This window comes from Alternaria metachromatica (assembly GCF_023757995.1).
Source record: "Alternaria metachromatica strain BMP 0045 chromosome Unknown scaffold_15, whole genome shotgun sequence".
In the NCBI taxonomy this organism is placed as follows: Eukaryota; Fungi; Ascomycota; class Dothideomycetes; order Pleosporales; family Pleosporaceae; genus Alternaria; species Alternaria metachromatica.
In genome coordinates, this window is record NW_026055506.1 from 591,895 (window position 1) to 609,796 (window position 17,902).

The 17,902-nt window shown below is 53.9% G+C and overlaps 8 protein-coding genes across 8 annotated transcripts; 4 read left to right on the forward strand and 4 right to left on the reverse strand.

Moving 5' to 3' along the window:
* Positions 1-159: 159 nt before the first annotated feature.
* Positions 160-1,367, reverse strand: J4E83_006748 (uncharacterized protein; the record flags this gene model as incomplete). Its single annotated transcript, XM_049333658.1, has 3 exons — positions 160-393; positions 449-893; positions 991-1,367. 3 exons carry the CDS (start codon positions 1,365-1,367, stop codon positions 160-162), a joined length of 1,056 nt encoding a protein of 351 aa, XP_049187380.1.
* Positions 1,368-3,271: 1,904 nt separating this feature from the next.
* J4E83_006749 (uncharacterized protein) lies at positions 3,272-3,679 on the forward strand (the record flags this gene model as incomplete). The annotated part of the gene is made up of 2 exons (XM_049333659.1): positions 3,272-3,475; positions 3,527-3,679. The coding sequence occupies 2 exons, from the start codon at positions 3,272-3,274 to the stop codon at positions 3,677-3,679; spliced, it is 357 nt and encodes a 118-aa protein (XP_049187381.1).
* Positions 3,680-4,765: 1,086 nt separating this feature from the next.
* On the reverse strand, positions 4,766-8,638 carry J4E83_006750 (uncharacterized protein; the record flags this gene model as incomplete). The annotated part of the gene is made up of 1 exon (XM_049333660.1): positions 4,766-8,638. One exon carries the CDS (start codon positions 8,636-8,638, stop codon positions 4,766-4,768), a length of 3,873 nt encoding a protein of 1,290 aa, XP_049187382.1.
* Positions 8,639-9,836: 1,198 nt separating this feature from the next.
* J4E83_006751 (uncharacterized protein) lies at positions 9,837-11,659 on the forward strand (the record flags this gene model as incomplete). Its single annotated transcript, XM_049333661.1, has 2 exons — positions 9,837-10,114; positions 10,525-11,659. 2 exons carry the CDS (start codon positions 9,837-9,839, stop codon positions 11,657-11,659), a joined length of 1,413 nt encoding a protein of 470 aa, XP_049187383.1.
* A 572-nt stretch (positions 11,660-12,231) lies between these two features.
* RPL35 (60S ribosomal protein L35) lies at positions 12,232-12,942 on the reverse strand (the record flags this gene model as incomplete). The annotated part of the gene is made up of 5 exons (XM_049333662.1): positions 12,232-12,373; positions 12,427-12,579; positions 12,636-12,700; positions 12,762-12,776; positions 12,940-12,942. 5 exons carry the CDS (start codon positions 12,940-12,942, stop codon positions 12,232-12,234), a joined length of 378 nt encoding a protein of 125 aa, XP_049187384.1.
* Positions 12,943-13,193: 251 nt separating this feature from the next.
* On the forward strand, positions 13,194-13,944 carry J4E83_006753 (uncharacterized protein; the record flags this gene model as incomplete). The annotated part of the gene is made up of 2 exons (XM_049333663.1): positions 13,194-13,256; positions 13,327-13,944. 2 exons carry the CDS (start codon positions 13,194-13,196, stop codon positions 13,942-13,944), a joined length of 681 nt encoding a protein of 226 aa, XP_049187385.1.
* Positions 13,945-14,127: 183 nt separating this feature from the next.
* On the reverse strand, positions 14,128-15,111 carry J4E83_006754 (uncharacterized protein; the record flags this gene model as incomplete). Its single annotated transcript, XM_049333664.1, has 1 exon — positions 14,128-15,111. The coding sequence occupies one exon, from the start codon at positions 15,109-15,111 to the stop codon at positions 14,128-14,130; it is 984 nt and encodes a 327-aa protein (XP_049187386.1).
* Positions 15,112-15,475: 364 nt separating this feature from the next.
* On the forward strand, positions 15,476-17,818 carry J4E83_006755 (uncharacterized protein; the record flags this gene model as incomplete). Its single annotated transcript, XM_049333665.1, has 1 exon — positions 15,476-17,818. One exon carries the CDS (start codon positions 15,476-15,478, stop codon positions 17,816-17,818), a length of 2,343 nt encoding a protein of 780 aa, XP_049187387.1.
* Positions 17,819-17,902: the final 84 nt, after the last annotated feature.

Genomic DNA, 17,902 nt, shown 5'->3' on the forward strand with positions numbered 1-17,902 from the left:
AGGGCATAATTCAGTAGCCCATCATAGTACCCCGAAGGGAGTGTTCATCGCTAGTCCGTAAATTCATCGCGTCATTGTATAGTGAAAGCACGGTCGCCCAAAGGCACAATCGCCGCCACAGTTCACGTCCGGTCTCATCTCTCCATCAAATGGTATCACCTACGATCTTCCCTTCCTCCTACCGGCCTTTCCTAGGCCTCCATCTTCGTTTCGCTTGTGCCAGTCATCTATCTCGCGTCGAACGCCTTCGCGGTACGACTTGTATTCTTCGCTCGTTTCCACTAGCAGTTGTGGGCAGTGGCCTGAACGGCGCAGGTGTCGCTTCAGGTTCTCCCAGCGGCAGTCGGGCTTGAAGGTGCAGTTGGGGTGTGGACATCTGTACGGTCGGAGAGTCTGTGAACATAGTTAGTAAGACGTAGTATTGTATATCGAGCTTGTCGAGGCCTACCTGATGTGTCCTCTCGTGCTTGCTCAGGTTACTTGAGTCGGCACATGTGAACTCGCAGAACCGGCATTTGTGCGGCTTCTTGCCCTCGTGCAGCGCACTAATGTGGGTTTGCAATTGTGTGTGCGTTGTTGTCGTGTAGCCACAGCGTTCGCATACATAAGGTCTCTCGCCTGTGTGTGTCCGCTCGTGATTGTCTTTGGCTTGGTTGGTAGCAAACGTCTTGTCACAGCCCTCGTAGCTACAAGCGTATGGGCGGTAGCCTGCGTGGCCGAGAAGATGACGAGACAACTTGGAGCGTTGCTTGAAGTCTTTGGAGTGTGCTTCACAATCTTCCCATTGGCAGAAGCAATGTGTGCAATTGTCAACGTGTCCGGTCTTGATGTGTTTGTGGAGGGTTTCGGGGCTGTCAAAGACAGCGAGACAGAGGACACCGGGCGCATGTTGCCTGCAGGTTCTGATTAGCTTATGTTTTTATGTGCCGTCTAGCATTCTGAGAATAGAAGTGACTTGGAGGGTTTAGGAACCAATTCAGGCCGACGTACCACTTGCACACACAGGACTGAGCGTCGGTCGCTCCAGCAGCAGATGCCGAACTTGAGCCAGCAAACGTTGTTCCGCTGGGCCGTAAGATCTCGCTTTGGACCGCAGAGGCGAGGAAGTCGAGTTTATTGGCAGCACCGAATGAGCCCCCTGGGTGCAACTCGTTAGGAAACGCCGAACCTGTCAGCATCCACGACTGATCGTGGAATGTCTGATCGTTGAATCCCATCATTGGGGCGTCTAGGCTGAAAGGATTCGAGTGTAATGAGTTGCGGTCCGCCGACACAGGGCTTGTCGGTAAGCTTGGGTTGAAACCAAAGTTCATAAAGTTGGACGCGAGACCGTTGCCCTGTGCTATCGACGAGTTCCAAAGGTCCATTTGTTGTTGTGATGCAGATGGTGCGTCACCGCACGCTCTTTGAGGTCCATGGCAGCACGAGTTGTCAATGTGACAGTGGTCACCAGCGACGTTGAGGTAACAGTGTGGTGGGAAGACTGTTTGGCCAGGGCCCGGCGATGGCTCGGTAGTAAAGGCGCTTTCTAGCGAAGTATAGTTGCTGTGCGACAGCGCTGGCGTTGGCGCGCTCGACGCTATTGTTGTCAGGTCGTCGGCGATGGTGTTGTACCCGTGAGTTTGGGAGAAGCAGGGATATGTCTCGAATGACCCCAGGCCATCGTCGTTTCCGTGGAAGCCTTCTTGAAAGTGACAAGGCGCGGTGTCGTAACAGTACACAGTGCCGACGGGCGTAGGAGCGGAATGGGCGAAGTGACACTCGTGATGCGAGTCAGGCAGGGTGAAGGGTTGATCGTTGCACTTCTGACAGAAGCAAGACTGGTCTGGACAAGCGGCCTTTGTACACTGAGGGTCTATACAGTCGTCTGTGCAATGGTCGTTTTTCTCGTTACACCGGGGGTCGAAGCAAGCGTCGTCTTCGGGGCAATCGTCGGCAGGGCAAGGCAGTGGAGGACAAGAGGGCTCTAGATGGCACTCTTGACAGAACTTCTCGAAGCAGTCGTCTGGGAACGGACAGTCGGCATCGAGACTGGGTTGTGAGTCGGTGGTGAGTCCGTGATACTCGGTCACTTTCAGGGCGGAAGCCCTCCGCTTAGGTGGGCGCACGTCGCACGTCTCTGGGCAATGAGTGCAACACAAGCTTGGATCAACAGATTGAGTACCGTGTTCAAGCTGAGACGGGGTTGATTGGTCTCGGGTTCGTGCGGCATCATCTTTCAGATCGTCTGCAGCACGCTTGGTCCCTGCCACCGGCGCGCCCAAGGAAAACATTGGATCCGTAGTCCAGAAGTCGTCTTCGTCTCCAAAAGCCGAATCGCGATCGCAGTCTGCACAGTTATTAGCCATGTTTGCGAGCCCTTGGTGGGAGTTTCAGAGTGTGTGTCTGTCAATGTCGAAAAGTCATGGCGGAGGCCATCACGGTTCTCAAGATTGGGAAAGCACGATGGCGTAATCAGAGTGCCGGGCAAGGTACGAGGGGTAAGTGGAAAGTGTAAAACATACAACTAATCATGCCTCTTGGGGTCTACCCAGACAACCTCACAACACCTACTACAAGGGAAAGGATACGGTTCGGCTGAGATGATGAAGGTATGCGCTTGAGAAGAGTGAATGGAGCCTAACCCGAATGCGTAAAAGCGTATGTCCAACTCGTGCGCCCTCATTGGGCCTTGGCTCCAGCCTTGGAAGTCGCGACTGTCATGTGTATCGTACCTTTTCCGAAGCCAGGCATCACAGGACTGTTGTCACGAGGCTCGATAACCTCGAGACGAGATTACTGTCGCTATCGACCGCGGGTGCTATCCCGACGTATATGAGGCGATTCACGCACCGGTACCGTCGTGTGCAACCGGACAGAGAGTCCTCCATCCACGGGATGCGGAAGAACTCATTGCGCTACCGCTCTAGTGTACCCACCTACGGCGTGCTTGACGTTTGCGATCATCGTCATGCGTAGCCGTCACAAACGCGGCGAGAACGATGAAGCTGGAAGAAGAAACGAGAGAAGATGAGCAAACGCAATGTTGGATGCGCAGTTTACACCCTGCCTGAGATGCCGCAGCCGGGAACCGAGAGACGGGTACTTGGCGCCAATCCCACGCGTCGCAATGCACATTTCCCCGCCACGAGGCTGATGTCTCCGCAACTCTCCCTTGCACCTTGGACCCTACCTTCGCACAGCCACAGTGACGACTACGCCTACGACACTCATAACCAGACATCCTTTGCCTCAGCTTCCCATAACTTCAACTCTTTATACGAACCTACAGATGGGTAACCTTTGCGGCAAACAGTCCAAAGACAACTTCGAAGGCCAAGGGCGCACACTCGGGTCTGCGCCTGCGCCCGCGACCAAAGCATCTGTGCCCAACAATGTTGCGCCGGCGAAGCCCAAGGTCGGAGGACCAGCGCGGACACTAGGAGACAGCAACCGCGAAGATGATCCGAAGGCTGCCGCCGCTGCTGCAGCAGAGGTACGTACCTTCTACCTTGTTTGCGACCATGACCGCTGACACACTACCCAGGCACGCGCGAACAAAGCCACATCCGGCGACCTCCAGAAGAAGCTTGACGCCCAGAAGCGGCAGACGAACAACCAAACCCTCCAGCAAGCCGCCAACGAGAGCCGCCTAGCTCGAGAAGCCGACCAAGCGACCGAGACAAGGAACTACAACTGATGCTCATGAGGGGGCAAGATAAGAGGGGGGGGACTATTGTACATACCGGCCTTTACGATTCACGATATTCATATTGATACAAGCGGTGGTTTGGCGCATTTCAGCATACATGAGCCCGGCGTTTGAGGGAATGTAGCCGTCTTAAACATCCTTACACATGACCTACGAGTTTGTGGTTACAGCGTTGTATGGGAACAGCAAATCCAAAAAGTTCGGTTTCTAGTTGTCAGGTAAATGTCTTGAATTGGGTCTCTCATAGAGGCCTAAAGCACGGCTTGATCATCGCGTCAGGCCTTGCTTTACGCCTCTATGAGACACTCTATCCAAGACATTTACCTGACAACTAGAAACTGAATTACATCCTTTCAAATGGATTGACTCTGTGCCTATGCCTTTCGTCTGACGAATATTGATTCTATTCGCTCCATAAACATCACACTCAAACATGACGAAGATGAGATTCTTATTACATTTTTCATTCATTCCACGAGATCGTATATCAATCCCGTATGACTATCTACTCAGCCCGATGCTAAACACTTTACCGCCCGCCTACCGAAAACCCAACCGTGATCTAGAGAGGAGATGGTATAATCCAGGGTATTGTACAGCGAAACCATGTCGAAACGACTCGCGCAGATGCAATGACCACCAGAGAAAACACCATGCCAATGACGAGATGCAGAGTATGAGAAAGATGATCGTTGCCATATCCCCCCATCCCAACCAACCTTGAAGATAAGGCAGCCCAACTAGGCCTAACCACCCGTCATTATGCAGACAAGACGCCAGACCCACCCAGTCCACCAGCTCCGTTGCTAGTTGTGGGATATCGTTGTTGTTTCGCTAGAGGAAAAAGAGACCCTGGATATAAACGCCGTCGCTGAAAAACGTAGAAGCGACTTTAAAAGTTGAATGTTGATGCCCAGCCACGCCACTGGAAGTTTCACCCTCCGAGCAGCGCGGGGGCTGTTTTTGAGAAATTCTTTTTGTTCGGCCGTCGCAGTAGATCAAGTAAAAAAGTGTATGATCGAATTGCCAAGAGGCGGGAAGTCGAAGAGAAGAAGATATGCTGAGGTTGGTAGCTTAAGCGGTGACCTCAGACACGGGGGCACGACCGCCACCAACGAGCTCGAGGATCTTGCCGGCAACGGCCGCAGGGTAGCCACGAGAAAGACCCTCGTTGACGACTGTCATGGCGGCAGCGCGGTCCTCGACGGCCATGTAGGCACGGGTCATGGCCTCGTAGGTGCTGGGCTCGCGCCTGCTCTCGGAGACGGACTCGTAGATGGCCTTAGCCTTCTGGATGTCGTGAGCAAGGGCCCAGCCGTGGATAAGAGAGTTGGCGATGTAAGGAGTCATCTCAACGCCACGGGCACGCATGTCGCGGAGAACATCCTCGGTATCCGCGATCTGGTGGTTGGCGACCATGGCCTCGAACAATGCTTGGTAGAGGCAAGCCTGGGGACGAACACGGCTGTCCGCGAGGACAGTGTCAAAGAGACGACGAGCACCTTCCATGTCGTGCATAACGCAACCCTTGGCGTGGATCAGCGATGAGTAGTGGACGGCTTCCGGGACAGCACCGGCGCTGCGAACTTGCTCGAGAACCGACTCCGCAGCCTCCATATCGACAGGCTCAAGGGTAGCGTAGGTGTCGATGAGGAGCTTGTACGTATGCGTGGTAGGCTCGATGCGCTTAGCACGCATGCGCTCGTAGTAGTTGAGAACCTTGCTGCGATCACGCTTGGTAGTCAGGAAGAACTGCATCATGCTGTGGTAGGGCGCGGGGCGGGGCTTGTAGTTGGGCATGCTCTCCATCTCTTCGAACAGTTCCTCGGCGAACTTCTCGTCACTGACACGGCAAAGAGCGTTGACAATGGTGCCGTAGGTGACAGAAGTAGGGCGGATGCCGAGGTTGCGCATCTCAGAAAAGTAGAACAGGCAGTCGTCGATGCGTCGGGCCTTTCCAAGCTTGCCAATCAGAGCATTGTACAAGAAGGACGAAGGCTCAACACCCTCAGACTTGGCACGGAGGAAGATCTTGACTGCCTCAGTGGCTTCATCGAAGGTTTTGGTCGACTCCTTGAGCGTGGTGATGTAGAGACCAAAGGTGTTGGCTGTCGGCGCAGCACCCATCTCAAGCAGATCCTGGTGATACCTTCCCGCAAGATCACGCTGGTTGCAGGTAAGGCAAGCAGCGACCATGGCGTCCAGGATCGTTACCCAGCCGTATCGCACAATGCGGTACTGAGGTAGGAGGGGAACGTCCTGCTTAGCGAGGTTAAGGATATCGTGAGCAAGAGTCAGGCGGTCTTCCTTGGCAGCGGCAGTGATAAGCTTAGCATAGGTGAAGAATCGAGGGTGGCGGCCAGCTCGACGCATGTTCCTGAACTTCATCAAAGCCTCGTTGAGGTGAGATGATGATCGTCCGTGAGTCTTTTCCAGAAGTTCGGTAATGGCAACAGAGCCCTTGTTGTCGGTAGATGCGGCGTAAGGGTCGTATTGATCCTCGAACGTGGGAGCTGACGGGGTGATAGGAGCTTGGACAGGGTAGGCGGCGAATGGTGCTGGTGAGTACAAAGCCTCCGGAGCGGGATGCTTGTAAGCGTACCATCGGTGCTGGAGATCACCCCTGTCGAGCTTGGTGAGCACTTGTTCAACGAGACCGGAAGTTGTCTTGTTGACTGGTGTGCCATTTGCGGCGATGACTTCGAGAAGATGGGCGAACCGTGCAACGTGAGCAACGTCAACTTCGGCCTCCTGGAGTAGAATTCCAGATTGAACTTGCATTAGAAGCGTGATGTCGTCGAAGTTGAGTTGAACGATGGCCTCAGGTCCCATTCCAGCAAGTAGGTGGTGAGCAACTGGGGTGACTAGGCCGCCGTTTTCAATCATCGTCCACATCAGTTCCATGCTAGCCCGCGGCGGAAGGAAGATACCACGCTTCATCATGAACTGACCCATAACCTCGATAGCCTCGTCGATGTGCTCTACGGTCTCCATCTTAGCTTGGTTAGAGCCAGACTGAGAGTCCCGTATGCGAGCAAACATTTGACGACCTTGACGAAGACCGCGTTCTGCGTGTCCACTACCAATTAATGCAATACTGTGCATGGCAGTGGGCTCGATGAAGTCGGCCTTGGTGGGAGAAAGCTCGAGCATTCTCCAGAAGACCTCAGCAGCTTCGATGTTTCCAGTGCGGATGTGCATAGCACCCATCGCCATGGCTGGCCGTGACAGGTCAACCTCAGCTGGAAGATCATCGAAAGCCTGAGTGGCAATCTCTACGGCATCGCGATCCGCAGCCTTAATGCAAATAGCGGCCATAGCGATCTGACGCGCCTGTGGGCTGAGGTACTCCGTTGCGTGCACGTAGGCTTGGTCGAAAGAACCATTCCTGAGCCATTCGGGAAGGAAGGCCTTGAGACCGACAATGTCGCGGACGGAAGTGACGTCTTCTGGTGTGGCGAGCGCACTCTCGATCTTGGACAGGAACTTCTCAGCTCCCTCAATGCGGCCACATACCGTATACGCCTTTACAAGAGCAGCATACACGTCGTTGTCTCTCCTAGTAATCTCGAGCTCGCCGTTGTCGTTTGAAATGGCCAGAGCTTTGTACTCGTCGTAGCACTCGACCGCACTCTTCAGATCGCCAGACTTGCCGAAAGCTTGGATCATTGGAACGAACATCTCGGCAGCCGGAGTCACACTGTGGGATTCCATATGGGAGTAGATTCGTACCATGTCATCTACACGGTCGCTCTCCGCGCAGGCGGTGACGAGCAGCCGGTAGGTCTTTTCGGAGAATGTTCGATTGGCCTCAACGTGGACGGCAGCGTCGAAAAGCTTGATGGCTACTGAGAGCGACCCGTCCTCAGCGAGGATAGCATAGTCAGTCTCGTGCGACTGAAGCATGAAGCTGCCCTCCTCTTCCATACCTCCATATCGCAGACGCCTGTCTTCGAAGCTTTGCTTCTGAGACACAACTTCGAGGGAGCGGACGGATAGGAGTTCGATCAGGGTGGTGTACGTAGCAGTGTCAGGCACAACACGCCGGCGAAGCATATCAGAGTAGACATCCAGGGCCTTGGGAACGACCTGATGCTGGGCGCGGGGGAGATGGATCGCAGCAGATAGCAGGGCATTGTATGCGGTGGCTGATGGCTTGACGTCAGAACGAAGCATAGCCTCGAAGACAGCGGGTACTTCGGCATAGTTGCGGTTGATTGCCAGCTTCTGCAGCTGTACGGTATATTCGTCGTGCGCTTCGATTGGGCTAGTGGCGATGGTGGACTCGGTGCGGCTCAGAATTGACGAGTTCACAAGAGTGTCCGCAACAGTGGCGGGCGACTCTGAACGGGCCTCTTCTATTGGCGAAAGCTCTTCCTCAATGGCCTGGGCAACTTCGCTATCGACCTTGTACCGTGCCACCTCTTGTGCAATTGCCTCGTCCACTTGTGCCAGCGCAATCTTCTCCGCCTCTTCACCACCGACAGCCTTCTTGAAGTCCTCTACTTGGCTGGTGCTGTATGCGCGGTTGACACCGGCACGCGCGGGAACCGGTTCTGCCACCTCTTCAATCGCAACACTGCTCTCCTTGGCCTCAGCCGTAGCCTTGGAGCTGGCAGGGTCCCATTCAATTAGCTTGCGGAATTGGAACTGCGACCACTCCTTGTCCTCCGTCTTCTGCTGGTGTTTCTGCCATGCTGTGTAGTATGCGGCTAGACCGGAGTCCTGGTGGTCGTGTTGTCCGGCGGCGAGCGCCTTGAGCGCGCTCGTTGTAGACGATGTCGAAGTGAAGGCATGTTGGTTCTTGAGGCCCTTGCGGAAGCGGTCGTGTTGAAGGGAGGCGAGGGGATTGTTCTGGCTTACACCAGCAACTACTGATTGAGCATAACCGTGAGTAAAGCCCTTGGCAAGACTCTGGCGCGCGAGATGGAAACTCTTAAACACCATTTAGGAATTTGAGGAGCCCTCCAGATGGATAGGGTGAGACTGTGGATGGTCAGTACGATTGGTCTCCAATGTGATCCCGGTGGTGGAAATGCTCCGAGCGACTGGACATCGGCCCGCGACCAATTTTGGGGGTTAGGCAACAACTTTGTGGCTCGCGTGCGCGCGTCGCGATGGTGAGAGCAATTGTTGGCAATTGAAGGAGAGGGTACCTACTATTCTCGGGATCCCTACGCGTCGGTGCAGGTTCATTTGACGATGGCCGTCAAACAAACGCGCTTTCGGATGTAAGGAATCGTGTGGTTGTGGGGAAATTGGCCGGTGTTTAGTGAACCTTAACGCCCCAAATGTGTGTAGTCGAATGCTCGGAAGGAGTCGCAATTCTATTAGAAGTAGAAGGGGATGCGAAAGAGAAAAAGCAAGGCGCACGGTGGCCTGGAGAGAAATATTGTCAGCCTCGAAGGCAAGTTGGTTAGCGGGAGTCAGAAGGAAGCTTCGAGCGCACAGTTCGTAGTCGTCATGAAAAGGTAGGACCGATGCAATGGACGCTAAAATTGGCCGAAAAATTATCGCAAGTCGCGCTGAACCCACCTGGGCACGTTTGTCTAGCGTTCGCTCACGCGAGCCCGGCGACGTGTCCCCTCGGGGAGGGAAGTATACGCCTCCGACCCAATCGTCGACGCGCGCTCTCTCGCGTCCCTGGTAACGTCGGCGCCGGATCGATTGTGGCACCGCGCCGTCCAGGACGCCCATCGAACTCTGGATGACTCAGACAGAACGACGAGAAGAACACGGCCTGCACCCCGCATGGATCTGGCCTGCTGCAGGATTTGACTAGCACCTGATGGCTTAAATCCGCCGTTCCGGTTCCATACGCCGTGCCCATCGGAGGCGAACTGCTGCATGTGAATTGCGGCGCCGTACACGTGCACGTGACGAAAGTTATTATCATCGCGACAATTCCTCCTAACCGCACTCGGCATCCTCGAAGAAACGGTGTATACCGGCAGCTGCAAGAGTTCGTGGCAGAAGCTCAGTGACCCACCGCGCCTGCAGTCAGGTCTCTAGTCTACGCTGCACACCCCGCGAGACAGCCATCTCCAGCCCCCCTCCAACATTGCGCGAATATTGCTGCCTATTATCAATCCAACTAATCGAGATCCTGCTGCTTCCTATCGCACCCAGCTACTCCACTTTCAGCATGTCATCATCGGACGCGCCGTTGACCCCGAGGGCCGTTTCTTGTCCGGCAAAGGTACTAGTCGCGGGTGGCTACCTCGTGCTGGACCGGGAATACACAGGTCTGGTATTCGGTTTAGACGCAAGGATTCACACCGTGGTCGAACCTATCAAAACGAGATCCGGCGTGACGATCAATGAGATCCTGGTGACGAGTCCTCAGTTCCGCGAGGCCATTTGGGAGTACGGATACAGGTCGCAGGGCCAGGATGGAGGCATCACCTTGACGCAGTTGAGCGTGTAAGTGCCTTTTCCCTCCCTCCATCAGCCACGTCCGTCGCTTGCATCGTATCATCTCATTGGTCGTCCTTTCTTTCCTTTTTCTTGTGTATCACTCCCTCCAAGCCCATCAGCATCTCTACCCAATCGGGCAAAGCATTCTTAATGGTCGTTCATCACGTGTCCATTGAAGATCTGTTGCGAGATGAGGCTGCAACGTCAAGATAGTATCTGGGTTTCCAAAGCCTACATCATCACTTGACTGGAACGTTGGTGTCGCATCGTGTTGCTGCTTTGACTGTGCTCTCGCTGCTCCAAATTTACCCCTTCTCATGTACTATTCTGCAAGCTTTCTTACTATATCGATGGGCATGATGTTATCATAAGGTTCACTTTGATCCAGTCTACCAGTCCAACTAACCCCAACCCAGCGGCCACGAACAATCCATCGCCCGATCCCGCAACCCATTCATAGAAACCGCCCTAACATACGCACTCACCTACATTCACGCCCTCCTCCCCAAGACCCTCATCCAACCCTCCAGCATCCGAATTCTAGCGGACCAAGCCTACTACTCCAATCCAGGTGTCACCCGCAGCTCCAACATCATCTCGCAACCCCACAAAGTCTCGCGCTTCCAGGACTTCAACGTCAGCCTAAAAGAAGCGCACAAGACAGGACTAGGAAGTAGCGCAGCGCTCGTTACAAGTTTCACAGCCGCAGTGCTAGAATTCTACCTACCAAAAGAACTCTTCGATATACACACGGAAAAGGGCCAAACAGTCCTCCACAACCTCGCTCAAGCCTCTCACTCCCACGCCCAAGGCAAAGTCGGAAGCGGTTTCGACATCGCCTCTGCAGTCTACGGATCCTGTCTCTACAAGCGTTTCTCGCCCTCCCTCCTGAGCGATCTACCTCAACCCAGCAGCCCTGGCTTCGCAACACAACTACGCTCTTTAGTCGAGGGCCCGACATGGGACACCGAGATCCACAAAGCTGCTATCAAGATGCCCAAGGGTGTGCGTCTGGTCATGTGCGATGTCGACTGCGGCAGCGAAACACCGGGTATGGTGAAGAAGGTTCTGGCGTGGAGAGCAGAGAAGGCAGAGGAAGCGGAGAGGATCTGGAAAGATCTGCAGAAGGGGAATGAGGCGCTGGCTGCTGAACTTACGCGTCTGGCTACTGATGAGCAAGGCGACGGGGACGCGAAGTCGAAGTACGACGCGCTAAAACAGATCATTGAGAGTAATCGCGCGCTGATTCGCGAGATGGGCGAGAAGTCTGGTGTGCCTATTGAGCCGCCTCAGCAAACGCGTCTATTGGACTACTGTTCCAAGCTCGACGGCGTGATTGGAGGCGTTGTTCCCGGTGCTGGTGGCTTCGATGCTATAGTTCTTCTAGTGGAGGACAAGGCGGCTGTCATTGAATGGCTCAAGGTTTGCCTTGCGCAATACGAAGACCCTGAAGCGATCGGTAGGGTTGGTGTAATCGGTGTTAGAGAAGAGATGGTGGGTGTCAAGGAGGAAGACCTCAGTCTGTATGCGGAGTGGAAGGAGGCTTACTGAAAGACATGAGAAAGCGTTGGAAGGTGTGGTAATAGACTGTGGAGGTGGGGGAGTGGTAGATATCTTTAGTAGACGGGAGAGCGTTGTCTTTTTAGTGTTAGCGCAAAAGTTATGTCAATACAGCTGTTGTAGGTTTTAACAAACGCAAAGGCCGGACAGGACCATACGTCTTGGGAAACTGAAGCCCTTACGCTATCAAAAGCGATTCATTCGTACAGAGACACGGGACTGCAAGGCGCATGTGAGAGCTTGGTAAGTCGTAATTCATACTTCATGCGCACCGGACGTTACTCATGGCGTTGTAGGACCAATGTAAAACTCCTTCACAATTCATGAGGTATCATTCCGTGCTTGTCTGAACTTTTTAATTCATAGATCTTGACATGGACGCCAACCCATTTCCGTTAAAGATCGCCCTGTCCGTCCATTCCACCTGCTACACCACCTTCCTCGCCCCGTTGGAGTATGGTACTAAGGGTACACTGGTGGCTCGCTAGTTGGAAAAGCCCCGGCAATGCAATGCTTCATGAGAGACAAAGGAAGAAAAGAGAAACACCTTCACGAAAGCACGCTTATGCCTTGACGGCGTACTTTCGCTGGGGGAAGTGTGTGTTCCTCTTCTTCTGCTTCTCGGTGACGAGCGAAGCCTCGTGCTTGGTGAGTTTTCGGCGGATGGCGCGGGTCTGCTTGGGGCGGAGGTCGAGAGGAGTGTACCTGTTCAGTGTTAGAGATTGATCCCTGGAGTTTCCGAGTCGGCCTAGACGCACTTCTTGCCCTTGTAGAACAGCCTGAGCTGAGCCCTCTGGTTGGCGTTGATGACGGTGAGGACCTTGGCGATTCCCTTGCGGACATCATGAATGCGGGTGAGCTTGGTGTTGGAGCCACCGGTGACCTTGGCGGTCCTGAGCTGGATCAACTCCCTTCACGTCCGTCAGCATTCCATTTCCCTGCCAGTGTTCCGGTTTCGGCGACGTACGACTTGAGGTCGGTGAGCTGGGACGCGAGCTCATCCTTGGACTTGTTCCACAGCTGGGCGGTCTTCTGCGGTGGTTGTGAGCACGAGATCCGAGGTTGGTGTTTGCGCAGGCGAGGATGTACGTACGACCTTGGAAGTAGACTGGAGGCAGCAAGTCAGCACAGGTTCTCTCAATCGTGAAGTATCAAATCTTGCGCAGCACCACTAGCGGAGGGTGCAACGGCCTGACCCCTCACTGCCAGCGGTTCCGTAGCTGCGCGACACAGTCCCAATACCAAACGCATAAATGAGAGCAGCGACGTACCATTTTGACTGTGAGTTAGTAGGACCGGGTGATATGGATGGGGTCTCGCGTGTCGCAACGATGAACTTTTGGTGTTGTCAGAAATCAGTGTGTCGCCCGGAGCCTCGCTAAACTATTCGCCGATCACCAAGACGGCCTAGCGTCTTGGCCGTGCATTGCGTAGCCCGCGCCGGGGCAGGTGCGACCCTCATCATGCCAGAAGTCCAGGAACCATTGTTGCTGCCTCGGCCTGTGAAGATACCGTGATATCCAACATGTCGTCTACTGGAGGCGGATGGGCGCAACTGCGCCAGCAAGCGCGCACGCTCGAACAACAAGTGGGTTCCATACACTGCTGCGACGGACTTGATCGGCGCTCGCGGCAGCCCTGCTAACGAGGCATGTCAGACAGAGACGCTGTTCCACACATACTCGCAGTTCGGCTCAACAACAAACATCCCCGCGAAACCCTCAGAAGAAGAGCTACGGGTCGAAACTAGGCTGCAGGAAATCCTCGAGCAAAGAGATGGACTTGTCGGCCAGCTATCGCGGCTCCTCGATTCCGAATCGACGCATGGCTCGTCCGCTGTAAAGCAGAACAACCTTGCCAGACACCGCGAAGTACTCTCGGACCACCGTCGCGAGCTCGCGCGCCTCAAGTCTACCCTGAACGAAGCCCGCAACAGGGCGAACCTCCTCTCTAATGTACGCTCGGACATTGATGCATACCGGTCCGCGAACCCAGAGCAAGCCGAGGCCGACTACATGCTCGACGAGCGGAATCGCATCGACAACTCGCACAACGTAGCCGACTCGGTCCTCAGCCAGGCATATGCCGTACAAGAGAACTTCAGTCTGCAAAGGGAAACGCTCACGAGCATCAACCGGAGAATAGTGGGCGCTGCAAGTCAGGTCCCTGGCATCAACAGCTTGATCGGACGCATCGGAACAAAGAAGCGCAGGGACGGCATCATACTGGGCAGCTTCATCGCATTCTGCTTCTTGATGCTGCTATGGTTCAGGTAGACTGGGTTGCACATGTTCATTTTGGGCGTTCAAGCGGGCTGGATATCCTCATGACTTTCATTAGCATGCTATGCGCAAGGCGTCTCGGGCCTGTACGGTTACGTTTATGTTTACAAAGGGTTGGGTATCGTGGGAATTGAGAGTCTTCCGTATGCTGTACAAGATATCGTTACATGTTCGTCATCAAACCTTTTCAGGCCTGGCTTGTGAAGGAGGCTGGCGGGCCTCATTGACCAGCTTCGTAAAGCCTCTGTTCAAATCCTCCATTTCCGTGCCTTCTGCGTCTCCGCTGCCTGCCCATCGGATCTTGCAGTCTTGGTCTACCAGGTAGACATAGCCGACTCTGCCGTTCAAAAGTCCGATTGTCTCCCTTATCTTCTCACTAACACCTTTTCTGACCACGAAGTACCTGCCCCAGTCCTCTTTTGGCTTGGAGGCCTTCAGCCGCCACTGGAACAGCGACACGATCCAAGCCTTCATCGTGTTCTCTTCGATGTTGACGTCGACCATCTGCGCAACCTCGGGATTTTGCGCCAGAATCTCGTGCAGTGCGGTGTTTGTCTTCTTCCCTGTGAAAGTCTCGACCTGGGTCAACCCCCACATCGAACTAAACACATTCACAACACTGATCTTCCCGTTGAGCACATTCGTAGTGTCCTTGTCCTTGCCCTCCAGCGTATCTCCGTGGAAGTTGGGAAAGTATAACGCCGCATCCTTCTTGAAGATCCTTTGATTCGCCATGAACGTCTTTCCTGACCTGTACTTGCGGATGTTCTTGAAGTCGCGGAAGTAGTTTGTGCCCCATTTCTCGACCAGATCCTTGCGCTTCTCGAGGTTCCGTTGCGACATGGTCATACCGGAGTAGTCTTTCTTGGTTTTGGGAATGCTGGCGTTTTCGCCTGGTTGTGGGGCGCGGCTGAAACCGATCGGACGGCCAAGTGGCTTCGGGATGAATATGTCTTCATCTTTGGGATCTGGTGTGGGCGAGGTCTGGGTGGACTTGGGTTCCGGTGCTTGCTGGCGGAGAGTGTGCGCGGAGGTAAAAGGTCGAACGAGCGATTGCCTTGCGATTGAGGGAATTGCGATTCGGCTCTGGCACCGTAGGCATATCGAAGAGGTAGTAAGGAACGTGCGCCGCAATGGCGTTGCTATCCGGGGCTGAAGCATTGTGTTTGTCGAGTGTCTTTGTCCCGCCAAACTCGAGAAATGACGGATGTGAGCGTGGAACTAGCACAGAAGCGGCCAAAGTACCACGTGCTTTCGCGTCAGCGCCAACTCTGTACGCGCTGCTGCCTCGGTGACGTTCTACACTCTCTCACCAGCGCATTGCCTGCTAAGCTTTGAAATGGCTAACGGTCCCGGCGCACGACATAAATGGCGCTACGATAGGCAACTGTGTTTCCGCAGTCCCTTCCCTTGATTACCTTGGAAGTATTAGAGCGGCGCTCACGTCGCTACTCAACTCAATAGCCCAATTCGAAACAACATAACTTTAATCGCAAAGACTCATCGATTTCGAGAAGTCTACGTCATGTCGAACAATGCGCTTGCGGCCAAAGAAGCCTACTTCAAAGAGCAGGAACTTTTGGATATCCCTGACGATGAGCACGACATCCCGGACGCCAGCGTGGGTAGACTCGAACGCGCATTGAAAGATTCGAAAGCCATGCGGCCCCCAGCGCTTAAAAAGCAGACAAGCAGTTTCCTTGGAGCAACCCCGAAAGAAAGGCAAGCGGAGTTCGAGGCGCAAACGAAGACACGACGCGCAATCGAGCGACAAAAGACCCACCAACCGATGCGTTCATCTACAGCGCCTGAACAAGGACTTACAAAGATGTTGCCAGTCACCAAGGCACGTACCAGGTCAACAGCTGTCGTTGGCGCGAAGAGTACTCTGAACCGAGTCTCATCCTTACCTGAGACAGCTGGCGAAGATACTACTCCATTTTATATACGAATGGGTGACATTCCAAGGGAGTGGAAAGGAAAGCCCAAACTAGCAAATAATATCAAGCTGAGACCAGAGGAGCAACAATACCTCAAGGGCAAGATCGTATATTTCTGGCCGAGCCACGATATTACCGGTCCGCGGCGTCAACGTATACACAAAGTAATCGAACTCGGTGCTGCTTGGGTCAAGGAATGGACAGAAAACATTACACATGTTATAATAGACGACAACTACGACGTACACACGTATGATCTGCTACTGCGGGATCCGAACATACCTAGCATTCCTGAGCACATCGCGGTCGTCAAGTTCCAGCCTTATATAACGGAAACTGTAGAATGGAAAGGACTCCGAGATCCAAATCAACCACGCTTCGCGATCAAAGGTGCACCCAGCAGGAAGGAACCCGGTGAGCCGAGAGAGCCATTCCAAACCTCAGCCGCATCACAGAGCTCACCAGCAATAAAGTCGTCAAAGCGACAGATTGCTGCAAAAGAATCACAAAAGACCGACTCATATCCAACCGAAGAAAGCGTTCCCGCTACGCCACCTGTAGCAGATATAGCTACGCGTATCTCGTTCGACGAAACTGTCGAGGATAGCTTCGTCATGCCGTCTTCGAGTCCAACGAAAGCTTCGCAACCTAAGATTGTCGATAAATTCAATGACGCTCTTTCCCAAGCGATACTGGAAACGAAGGCTGTCGCACACCTACCACTGGAGGAAGACGAGGATGCAGGGTCTCCGGTCGCAAGTGGTGTGGAAGATGTAGACGACTCAGGTACTGACGAGGAGCGCGTAGTCGTGGCGCCTAAGTTACCAAAGCAGTTTAACATTGTCTCGAAAGCGTCTGCTCTACGCAATAAGAAGCCATTCAACCAGGACGCGTTCCAGTGTATGGACCCAGGTGCGAACGGCTATACGTCCCAGAACCCGAACGCTCGGACTATCGAGATCCTGGATCAGATGTGCAAACATTACGATCAGATGCAGGACCAGTGGCGCGTGCTCAGCTACCGCAAATGTATCACTACCCTGAAGAAGCAAACGGTCAAGATCACTACTGCGAAACAAGCTGCTGCCCTACCTTATATTGGCGGGCGACTAGCCAAGAAGATTGAAGAGATTGTACTCACCGATCGTCTCCGCAGACTCGAAAGCACGCGAGATGACCCTCTTGACGTAGTACTCCGCTTGTTTCTCGGTGTCTATGGCGCTGGACTTGTTCAGGCCAACAAATGGATCAAGGCCGGTTATCGTACGCTAGAAGATCTTCGAACTAAAGCGAATCTCACCGAGAGCAACAAAATCGGCGTGGAGCACTACGATGATTTCAACTCCCGGATACCGCGTGTTGAAGTTGAAGCCCATGGCGCAGTTGTCATCAGAGAGCTGAAAAGGATCGACCCCAAGTTCAAAGCCACCATCATGGGTAGCTATCGCCGCGGCGCAAAAGACTCGGGCGATATCGACATGATACTCACGAGGCCCGATACTTCGCTTGCCGCTATGCGAACGATCATCTTCGACCGCCTCGTCCCTCATCTCTACAAGATTGGGTTCCTAAAGGCTTCCCTAGCAACCTCCCGATCCAACGATCCCACAGGCTCGAAGTGGCACGGTGCTTCCTGTCTCTCTACCTCGAAGGTCTGGCGCCGGATGGACTTTCTTCTTGTCCCCGAGGAGGAGATGGGTGCAGCGCTCATATACTTCACTGGAAACGATATTTTCAATCGCAGTATTCGACTGCTGGCTCGCAAGAAGAACATGAGGTTGAACCAGAAGGGGCTGTACAAAGATGTGCATAGGGGGAAGCGGGGTGAGAAGTTGAACGAGGGCGTTTTGGTAGAGGGTAGGAGCGAGAAGAAGATCTTTGAGATTCTTGGCGTGCCTTGGAGGGAGCCGCATGAGCGGATCTGTTAGAGGGCGATATCTGGGGCGGATTTTGGAAACTACGAGCGGATGATTGACTTTGAGTAAGAGAGCCCCAGGTCAAAAAATAACACA